The 14,817-nt window shown below is 36.5% G+C and overlaps 1 protein-coding gene across 1 annotated transcript in view; it reads left to right on the plus strand.

The window, feature by feature from the left end:
- The window catches only part of ELL2 (elongation factor for RNA polymerase II 2), a 73,070-nt gene that overhangs the window by 11,866 nt on the left and 46,387 nt on the right, over positions 1-14,817 (plus strand). The window contains exon 2 of the mRNA XM_040448166.1: positions 6,052-6,099. Within this exon, the coding sequence (XP_040304100.1) occupies positions 6,052-6,099 (48 nt within the window). The remainder of the gene's footprint in view (positions 1-6,051; positions 6,100-14,817) is intronic.

Genomic DNA, 14,817 nt, shown 5'->3' on the forward strand with positions numbered 1-14,817 from the left:
AGTCGGACGCTTAACCGACTGCGCCACCCAGGCGCCCCAAGAGCACATTTCTCAAATTGAGACTGGCCAGTATTTGAGTCCCAGGCCACTCACTAGCTATGTAACCTTTGGTAATTCATAGGACTTAACTGAGAATTAGAAATAATAGTATCTACCCCACAAAAGTATTCTTAGAATTCCTGATGATGATAGTAAAAATGATTATAGTGACTGACACATTTTAAGCACTCAATAAACAGTAATTAAGTAGCTATAAGCAATTCCACTTAAAATAATCACTTGACACCATTTCTAGAAAGTTTTCTGGTTTGGGCAAAGTTCCGAAATTACATTTGACTTTTGAATCTTTTTGCACTATCTTTATCATGACTTATAATGCACCTTAGGCACTCAGATAAATACCAAGTATTTAATAACTGTCTGTTGATTGCTAAAAAGTTGAAGTTAACTTTCAGTTAAGTCAGAGACCCACAATGGGTTCAGAAAGAAAGCTGGAGATGTTTCAAGTAGACATCTAACCCAGGGGAATAGAGTTAGGTCTCTATAATGTGTTTCTTAGAGAAATCACTCTTTTCTAGGCCCAGAATGCTATTTGTTATGTTTGCATATTCACAAAACCAACAGTGGTTGATAGAGTAAAAGTAACCATAGATTTAGTTTGTCTATGTCAATAAGCAATATATAAAAAATGAAGAGATAGTTATAACAACTTTTATAGGATAAAAAACTTTGTTTTATGCAACTCCAAAAAACCTTAGCTTTATTCCTTCTCTCCCACCCTCTAAGTATCATGTCAGAAATGAATATTATGCAGCAAATTAAGGTTCCTTAATAAAATTACTTAGGAAATTACATATTACTGTTATAGACCTGATATATTGTGAGGAATAGTTTCTGGATATAAATGGGCATAGATTTCTTTGGTCACAGAGAAGTTTTTGTTTCACTAGAATTGGCTTGTAATGGGCAGATGTCAAGAGTATAACCAAACTTCTGAGCATTTTAGTGTTGCCTACACTCTAGTCTGCTTAAGAACGTCCTACATTTTCTATGAAGTACAGAAGATTAATTCAAGGGGCTGTAAAAACAGTGAAACAACTACGAGTTTAACAAAACCTTTTGACTACAAAACACCACCTTTATGAGATTGTTGAACCATTTGTCTAAAGGAGTTTCCCTAGCCAGTTTCAGTCTATGTTGTTTCTTGACTGGGTGAAGATACCAGATCACTTTCTTACTTATAGCTCAACCACTATTCAATTAAACTCTAGAGTTACTTGATTTTCAAATGAGCTACTTGGTGTATATATCTAATAAAAGCTAAAAATCAAAAGTTGAAGCCCTTATTGAAACTCATTTGTAATGGGAATGTGCTTAGTAAGTTAAACATTTATTTTAAAACATGCCTTATCACCTGTAATTGCTTTATCTTTTAAAACAGAATTGAGGTCATGTTTGTGCAGTTAAACTTAGGCTAAAGAACACTTAGAAAAACTAACATGCATGAGACTTTTACTTATAATGGTATTGAATTTTAGAATTTATTCCTGGTAGCTATCCCATTAACACAAGTGGTCAGATGCATACATAATAAGTGGTATAAAGTTCTAACTATCTCCTCTTGTTGCATTTTCAAAGTGTTCAAGAGCTAGTAACATCTGGTAACTTAGTAGCATCTTCTTGTCTAAAATCAGGATTAAAATCAATAATGCATTGGCCTTTCTTTTATGTATTTTTCTCCTCTGGGTTGTTGGATAATCTTAAATGAATTTTTCAGTAACTGTGACCTTATTTTGTCCTGTTTGGATAAGCACCCATAACTATCCCATAGATGAGGGTTTTATTACTTTTTAAATGAAAAATGATAACACGTATTTATATATGTTCCTTTATTATACATGTTCCTTATGGCAAAAAAAATATTATCGGTTAGTTTTTATTCAGAAACTGAAGTTTGGGGGTGCCTGAGTGGCTCAGTCAGTTGAGTGTCCGACTTCGGCTCAGGTCATGATCTCGCAGTTTGTGAGTTTGAGCCTCATGGTTGGGCTCTGTGCTGACAGCTCAGAGCCTGCTTCGGATTCTGTGTCTCCCTCTCTCTCTGCCCCTCCCCCTGCTCATGCTCTGTCTCTCTCTCAAAAATAAATAAACATTAAAAAAAAAAAAAAGAAACTGAAGTTTGGAAATTTTAATGATTTTATGAAATTCATTTTCCTTGGAAACAAAATGCCAGAACTGAATGAGCATTTAAGAATTTTTAGATGTTCAGCACTGGAAGGTAACCTGTTAACAGAGACAAGAGAAGGAAAGGAAAGTGTTCTGTATTTAGGATTCAGAGGACTGGCTTTGAAGTGCAGCTTTGCTAATCACTAGGTTGGTGTCCATGGGTAATGCCCTTTACCTGTTAGAGACTCATTTATCTCCCTCTGAAATGGGTAACAATGATATTTTCTTACCACCCAGGGCTGATTTTAGGAGGCTCACTTGAGACAGTGGTTATAAAAATTGCCCAACGCATTACAAAACTAAACGAAAGTTATCATTTCTGTTGAGGAATCATGCAAGACAGATACAGCTATACGTATGTCAGGAGGTTAGGTTCTAAATTCAAGTCCTGAAACAAAAACTGGTTAAAGTCAAAATTACTCTTGAAAGTTCCCAAATGGATGTAAAGTGTGATTGTATTGTCTATATAATCATGAATAGTAACCTGTAAAATATATCTGTATAGTAGTATATTGCTATAAAGTATTATAAAAGGAAGATGGCCAAAATGATTTTACAATAGATTTTTTTTTTAGTTGAGCATAATGTAAATACATATAAGTTAAATATGTGTTAGACTCCTCTGTATCATAACAACCAGAAGTAAAGCAGCCTATGAAAATAATACACCCCCCAATGTTTTGGAACCCTACTAGGCACAGGCATCTGGAAAAACAACAGCTTATGAGAGTTAGCTCAAAGTGGGCATATTTCAGAGTTAGCAAAATGGTGGCATCAGTGTTTGGTTTGAATGGGAAAGGTTTAACGTTTTAAAATTTGAATCCTTTCTGAGATGGGCATTTATTCTCCCAGTACTTGCCACTCCTTGTTGCATGACATTGTCTCTTCCACATTTATCTGCCTTGGGTCCTTGAATACATTTGAGTCTTTGATTCCTGATTTATCCAAAGGAAGGCCTAGCTGAAACTTGAATGTTAAATACGTTATTACTATGGATTGACAAAACAGTGTTTGGGAAGGTATGCCATCTGGAAGGAAAGGAAGGAGGTAACAATAGAGGGGAAGAGGTGCCTGGCTGGCGTGCCCAGTGGAGCATGTGACTCTTGCTCTCCTGGTTGTAAGTTTGAGCCCCATGTTGGGTATAGAGATTACTTAAAAATAAAATCTTAAAAAAGAAAAAGAAAGAGAAAAGTGGCTGAGGCACAGTTGAGAGGAAGTGGAAGATGAAACTGGTTGGTCCTGTAGATGGAAAGGCTGTTTTCCAAGTGGAGGAGTTTGCTTTGCTTTGATAGAGCCCACTGAGAAGGAACCCACCGCAGCCTGTGTGCTATGCTGAGATGGTATCCCAGAGAGCTTCTGCTAGTTCTTTGAATGATGGGCAGCATTTGGAAGGAATTGAAGGAAGGCCTTTATCTAGGTGTTCAGTGGTAGAGACCTGAAACAATCCAGGGGTTTTCAAAGCAGAGACTAAGAGCCTAATATGAGGGAATTTGGGGCTGACTGGCCAGAGATTCAGAGCCCTGAAGCCACTTTTGCTTCATTTTCCTTTGGTGCCTGATATTCAAGCTTTCAGCACATTTTATCATTCTTCCTTGGGAAAGTCTGCTCATTCCACCATCTCGTTTGCTGTGGATGAAGTCATACTAATTTAGGCCTTTATCACCAGAGTATTTCTAAATAAAGCATCCCCTGGAACTGATGTCTAATCTTTTTCCCTAGCCTCAATCCATCTCTCTCCCTCTTTCTTACACATGACGGAAAGAGCTGCTTTCCCTGAAACACTTCTTTCAGCAACTCACTTTGTTATTCCAAAAATTAGAAGCCCCTCCAATTGTTTATCTTGTCAAAGGCAAGACTTAAAGACCATCCCTGAGGGAGTAATAGAGGAGATTAGGGCAGGGTTATTTCACAGGGTGATAAACCTTTTGAAATCCTGAGATCTGAAATTTAAATTACTGTCTTATTTATTCTGTAGTGTATAGAAGCTAAAACTGAAGACAAATTTTGAGGTCAAGGAAAGATTAGGCAGGTCCAATTCTCATCCTTTGTATTGTATTTCAAGTGTGAAAGAACTCTGTATACACACAGAGACCTGCCCTTTGCTCACACAATATCCATTCCTGTGTCCTTGCTTTTTTGTTGAGGACACTCCCTTTCCTTGAATTTGTTTTTTTTTTTTTTTTTCAAAATTGCTACTAAGATTCATCTTTTCCATAAGCTCTTTGTCTTTTCTAGTATTTCTTCTAACCCATATTCTTTTCTCCTTTTTTGAGAATTTTTAGTAGTACTTAACCTAGTATTTAATCATTCTCTCACATGTTCCCCAACTAAATTGTGAACTCTGGCATGAAGGAATGGGCCCTCATACTCTTGAATCTCCCATAGCAGATGTGTGTGGAGCACAAGGTAGTAGAAGAAAAAGAGCCTGGCAAAATAGGATTGAGTCCTGGGTTCTGGTGCCAATTTAGTTATTAATGGGATGCAGGGCTGGTGGGGGATACGCCTTGACTGTATTATCTATGATTCAGAATTCTGTAACTCTAGCAGTGTATAATGGCCTAATAGAATATGGTTGGGGTGAGGGAAAAGAGACTAGAAATTAAATTTAACGTTACGAACCCAGAGAACCAAAAAGATAGAAGTACCCTTGCCAGAAAAGTAGGAAACTGGTGCCATTTTGGTTGAGGGAGGGCTGGGGAAGGGAAGTTAGTTTGCCAGTGTTGCTGTTATTAAGAGTTTCTAATGCAAAATGTTCCTGGGCAGTGATAAGTACTAGGCTGTGGAGAGAAGAGAATTGAGGAATAGAGATTCAAAGTCATCACCAAACAGGTGAGGTGAGCCTCCAGGAGGGAGAGTGGATCCAGAAAGTGGAAAGCAAAGAGTACTGCTTTTGAAATGAAAGACATGATAAAAGAACCAGGAGGACTGGTGTCTCTAAGTGTAAGGAAGTTGTGATCTCCAAAAGAGAAGTGAGCGATTTGAAAATTGAGAGAAGTTAGCATTTGTTTGACCAAGAAGAACTGATGACATTGATAGAGAATTTCAAATTCCAGTGGTGAGCTGAAGACAGCTTCTGGGTTGCAAAGAGTCAAGGAGGAAATTAAAACTAGCCTCACATGAATGCAGAAAAGCATTCTGGTAGGGAAACATACTGGTGACTTTGGATACAGGAAATTGTGCCTGAGACTACAGCAGATATTCACAATTACCGCATTTCTTCTAAATACACAACTCTATGATAAAATATTAAAGTTATGAGGAGGACAAAGCTCATAAAAAAAAATTGTTCTAGAAATTATATTATCCTGGTGAAAACCTTGTGAGAAAACTGGTCATCTGTTTGACCCTCAAGTAGAAACTAACCTCTGGTAAATTGTGAGAACCTGGGAACCACAGTTCATTATCAAATACTTCAATTTTACATTTATAGCATCCTGTTAGAGTTTTATAAAGTTCTTCCAATTAGCTCTTCCCTCTCATTACCCCTTTTAGAAACACATTTAGAAACTAAGCAAGATACGTTTTTTTAATGTAACATTGAGTTAGTGTAGCCATCATTTTTGCCAAATTGTGTCAGTCATTTAAAAAAACCTGACTACACTGCCAAAATATACCTGTGGTTGTGTGATTCAGAGAAATGTCAACAGTGTGTGTGGTATTGTTCATTAAGGCATTTTAATATGATGATATGTAAACTAAGTATATAATGAAAAGATACTTTCACAGACTATAGCACTGACCAGATACACAGATTTAAAGTTTAAACATTTAGTTCTGTGACACAATAACCAAGGTTGACCTGTTTTTTTCTTATGTTTCTTTTAATAGAATTTAATTCCTTTTCGACCTTCAATTCAGTTCCAAGGGCTCCAAGGGGTGAGTACTCTTACTGATGTAGCAAGAAAATCTAATATTCTTCTCACATACTATGATATTGAAACTCTTAAAATTTGTTTTCATTTGTGCCTCTTAATATAAGATCACTCATATTTTGTGAACTTTATGACTAAATGTAAATTTCTGACACCTTTAATACACTTGAATTATATTTTCTTAATTTATTTAAAAAATAATTCAGAGACTTATTGAGAGTAGATTTTCCCCCCTAAGTCACGAATAATAGGATTTTTTTTTACCTTGTTTCGAAGTATAACACATGAGTCAGTATTATGAGAAACGTTTTGTTTGTTTGTTTGTTTGTTTCTTTTACCACAATTGACCAAACATAAGAGGAATTAATTTCAGGCAAGTTCTGATTACATGATTGTTATTATTAGTGAATTTTTGCTCTCTGTAGACTTAATTTCTTGGATTATACATACTAAGAAACAAAATGTACAAAGAAATTTGAGTTTTTCCAGTACACAGAATAAGCAAAGTACTGTGTCTTTTTTGTTGTTGTTGTTGCATTTAAAAGCATAATAAACTCCTAATAAAATATATCTATGAATTTTATGTTTATGTTGGATGATAAACTTTACAGGAGTGTTCAGTATTATTTTAAAATTATTACTATTAATGTTTAATAATAAAGACTCAATCATCCATTCCCTTAAATTAATATGTGTTTCTGAATTTGTGTCTATATATTGACTATAGTATGGAGATTTGGAATATCTGTAAATGGATTTTAGAGCTATAGAAAAAAAGTGCAAGCTGAGGGAGAGAGATCATATTCCTACATTTATAAAATAGATTGTAGATCTACATTTGTGAATTTTTGTTTGTCACAAAATGCAAAAATTCAATGTAAATACAGTCTTTCTAAACTTTATAACTTGAAAACATTTCAAGAGTCAAGAGATTAATTATATCATTCAATACCAGCTAAGAGTACTTCTAAGTAATGCTAACTTCAAGGAGGTGTTTGTATGTGGACGTCAGAGCTTTGCTTCTACATGATAGCTTTACAATGAAGTCTTGTTTTTCTTTCTCTGCCTAGTAACTGAGTGTTCATGAATAGGATCCTAATTATTATTAGCATTCTTCTGAATTTTGTTTTATAGCTTCATAGGTGGTCTTTAGCACCTGCTGAGTCTATTTTTGAGGTATTGGTTTTGGTTGTTTACTTAAGGCTTCTTAAGTTTTCTCACAAAATTTAATGGTATCGCTAATATCTGAAAGGGTGTTCCAGAGGCAGGCCTGAGTCTGTGAGCCCTGGAGGGATCCAAGTATTTTCAGATAAAAGGTTATCTGAGATGAGAGGGCAAGACCTGGGAGAAGAAAGTAACGTTTGAGCTGCTCTTCCCTCACTAGCAGCTGTTACCTTGTTTGGGATCAGCCTCTTCCCTTAATTCCTTGTTTTCCCAATCAGGACATGAAGGCCAGGGAAGTGCAAGACAAGAACATTTTCTTAGAAGGGAGGCATCAAGTTAGACTGAATAATGAGGAACCAACATGTGCAGCCTTCCAAACTCTTGATTCAGGCACATGCAACTTTTAGCAGTCTTCGAAAGAATTTTTTTTTTCTGGCATCCCAGTTGCCCCCAAAAAGGCCCCAGGCACCATTGCAAAAGTGGCTGTTTTTATTTGAGAACTTGGACATCCTTTTCTGAATTCTCCTACCTGCCTCCCCCAAGCTTTCCTGTCTCATGTGTCTAGGCTTCCACAGTGTATCTTTGCTAGCTCCATTCTCTCTCCTTACTCCATTCCTTGCCTGGGTGTAGTTCACTGATAAAGATAACTTAGATGTAAATGACTGATAGGTTTAAATCTTAATGGTGTTTGAATTTTAACAAATAAGCTTTTTTAATCCAAATGAATGGCTATTGGATTGGGTCAAGTGTTGGTGCAGGAGGGTGTAGACTGAGAGCAATGGAATACTTGGCCCTACCTTGCTTACTTTGCTTTCTGTCTCCTCTACCCCTCCACCTCCACCCGTGGCCCCCTTTTTATTATTCTAACTGGGAACAAAATATATGGACTCAGCATTGTTTCTGAGCCTGCAGCTGCATTCCATCCACCCTTCCCCCCCCTTCTCTTTGCAGAGCTCTCACCAGCCTTTTGGGACTTAGTAAAAACAAAGAGTCATTACAGGGGAGAGAGTGGGTTGGCACAGCCTACAGGGAGTATGCAGAGCCACAAATGTGAGGGTCTTATGTACAGTGCTCCTCTGTTATTCTCGAGAGCCATGATAATTTAACATTGCCTGTGCTGATTGCTTTAAAAGCTCTGAAGAAGTATGCTTACAGTTTTCCTATGTGGAAAATATTTAGAACTTTTAAGAACGCTTTAAGAAGGTTTAAATTTAGATTTCCCACAAAAGATAGTTTTTCGTAATGAGAAATTTTAGTTATATTTTAATACAGTGTTTCAGAAACTTTGAAAGTTTTCCTAGAAAGGATTTGGCGAATCTAAGAAATGTATAGTCTTTTTACATCATATGTGATTGGAAATAGACATGAACTATCATGGTAGTGTCAAATGTATGCATATTTGAAACATAACTAAAGTACTGTTAAAACATCATTTCTAAAGTGAACATTTAGTGTTAAGAGTAATTCGTTTCCCTGATGCTAAGCACGGCATGGCTATTGCTGTTCCTAGTAACTAATTATAGGATTTTTCTTGCCTCAGTAATGTCTTTAGAAGGTCAGAATTTAGGTCTTGGCAGGTTAACTTTTAAGCATATTTATTTTTGTGCCTGAACATGTTCTCTAAGGTTGAATTTTCCTCTAAATAAATGTAGCCTGGAACATTAAACAAACTATAGCAGTATGCTGTTAAGGAGTGAAAATGCTGAGAACCATTGACTACCTAGATTTTTATCACCGCAGTTGGCCTGCAGCTTTTATATCATAAAAAAATGTAAATTGTGTCTTTCACAATCCATCTCATCCCTTTCTCTTAGTGGAAGAGGGTGCTCAGTAAATTGAGTGGTCATTGAAGGCATTTTCTGGATTCAGAAGGATGAGGAAATATCTATGGGAGCAGTTGAGTATGATTTCTAAACTCATAAATATCAGGAGCTGAATAAATCAGCCAAAAATGCCTTGTGGATTCTGAAGGGTATGGATCAACCAATTATCCTCACAGTTCTGATGATACCTAGGAAACTCATAACTAAAGGTTTATTAGGATTATAAATTTCTAAGGATTATTCTAATTGAACAGAAAAGGTAGCAGGAAAGATTCATATGGGCTATAGTAAGAAGGTGTTTTAAGTTATAATGTTCAGAGAGTTGTGTTGGTGTAATGTACCTGGTTTCCAAAAGCCATCTCCTGATTGTCAGGTAAGCTTTAATACAAATCATTTGTATTTTTATAGAAATATAGAAATACAGTTATCTTGTATTTTAGCTGGATTCTGCAAATGTAGCAGGGGAAAAATTTCCAAAAGTGTTGGTTCCAGTGAAATTTTAAAAACTACACTCTGTATTTTTATGTTTGCTGAAAGTTTCTTGTCTAAAGATGCAACAGAGACAGAGCATAGTTACGGTGTATGTCATGACACCATCAGGGGAAGTTCTCCCCAGTATACTGTACAGCTTTGAGAGGAAAGGCACTGGGAGCAACTGAACTCATGATTTTAAGTGATGGCAGTTGTCACTGATGCAGCTATGTGCTAACCTAATTTTAAACACGTTTCTAATCAATGGTTGTGCTAAAAGGTTTGTTGTGCTATTTATTTCTTATTTACTGCACATTCTTTCAGTCCTTACTGGTGCCAAGTACTTTGCTAAGTGCTTAGTGTGCAAAGATACAAGGATGTGTAAGACATGGGTTCTGCCCTCAGGGAACTCAGAGTCTGACAAACACATATACACTAATACTCAGGAAAGAATAATGTAGGACTTATCCAGAACCTTCCATTCAGAACTTCTATATAAATGGTACTGTCGGAAATAGGGCTTATGTGTATATTTCTGATTGGTATGAATCAGCATTTTAAACAAAGATTTCATTAAATGCAAAATATCACATCCTGGTGATAGGTATGTAAAATTCCTGAGGGCCTACTAAAATCTATGTACATATACATAAAAAGGTAAATCTGTGGTATCATTCAGATAAAAACTGAAATGGCAAGGTTTTCAATGGCAAATAATGGCCACATCCCATGGGCCTTTGGTGGCCTTGCAGAGTGCACTTGGCTGCAGCCTCAGGGACTCATGTCCAGGGAATGACTACCCCAGGGCAGTGAGAAATAATGTTAACTTTGTCACAGTAAATAGGATTCCAGACTTCAGTATTTGTTGTGAGAATGTTCCAAAATTTTCTAATAAAATTGGTTACTTCAGAATCAGCAGTCCCAGAGGCTTTAGAAAATAGAAGCTAGTTTAGCATACATAATTTAGAAATTTTTTTTTTAATGTTTTTATTTATTTTTGAGACAGAGAGAGACAGAGCATGAGCAGGGGAGGGGCAGATTGAGAGGGAGACACAGAATCCAAAGCAGGCTCCAGGCTCTGAGCTGTCAGCACAGAGCTTGATGCGGGTCTCGAACTCACGGACTGTGAGATCATGACCTGAGCTGAAGTCGGATGCTTAACTGCCTGAGCCACCCAGGCGCCCCTAGAAATTATTTTTAAGAGGAGACCTGAAAATAGAAAATATTTTCTGTAAGTACCATGTAGTGTCTCCTGTAAAATAGTGAGTCACACATGCGTTTCCAGGAATGAACAAGGAATAGCCAGCCAAACAAGTTTAAAATGTATGTCTTCCAAAAGGCACTGTGACCTTCTGAAGATTAAATCAGCATTTAACTGCTAACTTTAAAGGCTTGAATAATGCTATAAAACTCTTGCAGTAGAGTCATTAACCCTAAAGAACAGAGGGTTGCATTTTCTTGTAAGCATTCAGAAATACTTTGTCAATTGCTTATTTTTCTTTGAGGGGCTGGGGAGATCAGGTCTGAAAAACTAAATTATACAGTATTTGAAATTAGTAGGCAATTTCAACCCACCTACAAATGCTTTCTGCAGACTACCCTCTCTAACTTACTTGATACCTGGGAAGCAAAGATAACTATCCGTTTGAAACAGCAGCAAAGATAAAAATAAATCCCCAACACTGCCATTCCTTCTTAGATGATACGCCTGTACTCTGACTGCTTTCCCCTGCTGTTTTTGGTTTGGCTAGCCCACTGATTTGGCCAATGGTTGTGTTTAGTCAGTCTGCTCAAAGGTTGCTGACTAACAACTACCTTTATACACTCAGCTCTGAGTGTAATTAATACTAGAAGGATGTTAAAATTATATCTTTTTGTATTGGCAGTTGTGCTTTAATCTTTTTAATGTTACAGTGGTTGACATGAATAGATAGCATTTTAATATCTGATTGAATTATAACTCTTCAACCATGTGTTAATTTACTAAGACATTAATACAATAATTTAATTTGAAAGAAATATTTAACTTCCATATATAAGATTATATTATATATAACATGTTATAATTTTACATATCATATATGACATAAAACTTATACCTATATAAAATCTCATTTCACCAGGAATATGGGCTGACATTGTAGAAACTTATTTTATTTCACGCAATAATTGAATCAGACACAGTTTGAAGCTATTGTAAATTGACCAATTGGTATATTTTATACTGCCACACCTCTGCCCTCCTTTTCTTCTAGATAAGAACTAGCTTCAGGGTTTCTAAAGAAGGAGAGCAGTGAGCTAAATTCACCATCCATGCCTCACATGATGGCTGGGCAACACTACAGGCACCAGGCTCCAGGCCCATCCCCTGCTCTGGAAGAGTGCAAGATGGCAGAGGGTGGGAAGATGACTTTGACTTTGTGGTACGTGCAGAAACTATCTCGAAGTGCTTGCTTACCACACCCTCACACATACTCAAATGTAGGCTACAGCAGGACAAGCCTCCCGAAATATGATGACAAACAGGAATGAAGGCATTCTGCTCTGTCCTTCACCAAACTGCAGTTACTTTGGAAAGCAGCAATTGGAACTATGATTGAAATCTGAAGCAGCCACAAATACCATAAATTGCATTCTTAGCAGTGAGTTAAGCTTACTGTCTGCATTCAATAAGTATTTATGAATACTCACTGTGTACCAGGCACCACAGCAGATACTGTGTAGACAAAGGTAAATAGGACTTTGAAATGCCAGCTCTTGTTCCTAACTGACATCATCTGGTTGTCAATAAAATCTGCCACTGATGGCTTTGCCTTTTTGTTTCCCACCAAAAACTGAAACTTGTGAAGTTGAATCACCTACGTTACAGAAATTGTCACTTTAATAGCACTCACTTGGGGCGCCTGAGTGGTTTAGCATCAGGCTTCAGCTCAGGCCATGATCTCACAGTTTGTGGGTTCAAGCCCTGGGTCGGGCTCTGAGCTGACAGCCTAGGGACTGGAACCTGCTTCAGCTTCTGTGTTTCCCTCTCTCTCTCTGCCCCTCCCCCACTTATGCTCTGTCTCTCAAAAATGAATAAATGTTAATTTTTTTTTTAAATAGCACTCATTTAAGCCTGGAAAATAATATTTTGCCATTCTATAATACCTTGTGGTTCTTACAGCCAAACCACCCCTAAATTTGGATCATGAGCATTACTTAAATATCTTTTGACCTCTTACTATGTTCAAGACACTATTCTAGGCATACAAGATGAGCTTATAAGAGCTTTATTTAAAAGTCGAAATTTAAATAAGCAAGAAAAACAATTTAGTAGAATATGTCCAAGTAGAATATGTCCAAATATGGATCTTATTTCAAACAGTGTTTTGAGATTTTCTTTAACATTTAATGTCTTTGGAATTGGAATGCATCTCATTGGCATCTTAGTATTGTGTCAAAGTTTGTCAGCATTTTATATTATGTGGTAGCATAAAATCATAAATAGTCTTACAATTGCTGGCATTGTAGACTCAGTGAATTACAGCAGAGCAGTGGAAGTATTTAGTGTCTGTGTGTTGTGTGATAAGATTTTATCTAAATAAAATCTTTTCAAAAGTTTTCTCTTCTGACCCCACCCTTGACTAGCTTCCATGGTTAGCTCCCTGTGTTAGATAATCTGGAGAATTTACAGGGAAGAGTATATTTTTACAACCATTCTTGAATTGTGATTTAAACTGGAACGGGGGCACTTGGGTGGCTGAGTCTGTCAGGTGTCTGATTCTTGATTTTGGCTCAGGTCTTGATCTCGTGGTTCTTGAGATCGAACCCTACATATTTTTTCTCTTTTTCTTTCTCTTTCTCTCTCTCTCTCTGTCTTTCTCTCTGCCCTTCCCCCACTTGTGCATGCACTCACTCTCTCTGCCTCTCGCAAAATAAATTTAAAAAAATTAAACTGGAAGGAACAAAAATTTGAAGCTAAAATCTCAAATTTGTTTTTAAGCTAAAAGTCTTTACTTATAAAAGTAACTTGTTTTGAAAACAAATTTAGATTTGAATTATTTTTCAATAATTACAATTAAAATTAATATTTATTACAATAAATATTTAGTACTAAGTACTCTATACTAAACACTTTACATATATTACTCTAGTTTAATCCTCACAGGAATGCTGTGAAGCAGATACTTTCATTTTCCTGGTGTGTATACATAGCAGGGCTCTGAAGTTAGTTTTTGAAGTTCACACAAATCAGTGAATAAAGGAGCCTACAGTCCACTCTAGCATGTGATTCCAGAGCCTGTTCTCATCACTACAGTGATCCTCACCTGCTTATAATAAATGTTTACCAAGCATTTTATTCATTCTCTCATTCATGTAAACATTTGTTGAGCACCTCCCCAACCAGCAAGAGGAAGAGCAAAAGTCAGGAAGGTCTCAGAGAAGAAATAATGTTTGAATTGGGCTTTGAAGGATTACCAGGAATTGGCTGATCACAGGAGGAAGAAAATGCCATTCAGTCCAATAGTTCAGCGTGAGCAAAGTGGTAAACAGGTTTATCAAATGTTCCCACCTTCTTAAAGAATTTTAATTTTACCTTGGAGATCAATGCTTCTTATTTATAAAATTTCCTGAGAGTCTGTGATGAGGTCTGGAAATCATGACTTTAAAAATTTTTTCCCTAGGCTTTCTTATGATAGCTACGTTCACTATAATGAAGAACATGATAAGAATATGTGTATGTAAAGGTGTGTATGTACATTCTGTTCTCAGGAGAAGGTTCACAATTTTCATTATTTTCTGGGTGGAACCTATTGCAGTCACTGCTTTCAAACACATTTAGAAACAATTCATGGTAAGAAAAAACATTTCACATTATGAACCTTTACACTATAGGTGTATTCATTCACCTAACTTGAAACAGAAGTTTCACAGCACAATATTTATTATCTGTGTAGTTTGATATATTCTATTCTATTTCATTTTAAAAGAATCATAGTCACAATCCACTAAATTAATGTCATGACCCACCAGTGAGTCACAGTCTATGGTTTAAAAAAGCACTGCAGGAGAGTATCCTCTTTTTTAAAAATTTTAGCCAGGGAACCATGTAGTCAGACTTACACTGTAACATGCATATTCAGTACCTCCCTGACTTATTCTTTTTATTTGGGAAGGATGTAAAGCAGGAGTCAAGACTCCATATTTATGGTGAATATTTGGTTGGATGATGGGACTATTATACAAACCCAAAATAGATTAAAAAAACAGATTGAGACAGGAGG

Source organism: Herpailurus yagouaroundi, unplaced genomic scaffold (assembly GCF_014898765.1).
Source record: "Herpailurus yagouaroundi ecotype Mexico unplaced genomic scaffold, PumYag 29, whole genome shotgun sequence".
Taxonomy (NCBI): Eukaryota; Metazoa; Chordata; class Mammalia; order Carnivora; family Felidae; genus Herpailurus; species Herpailurus yagouaroundi.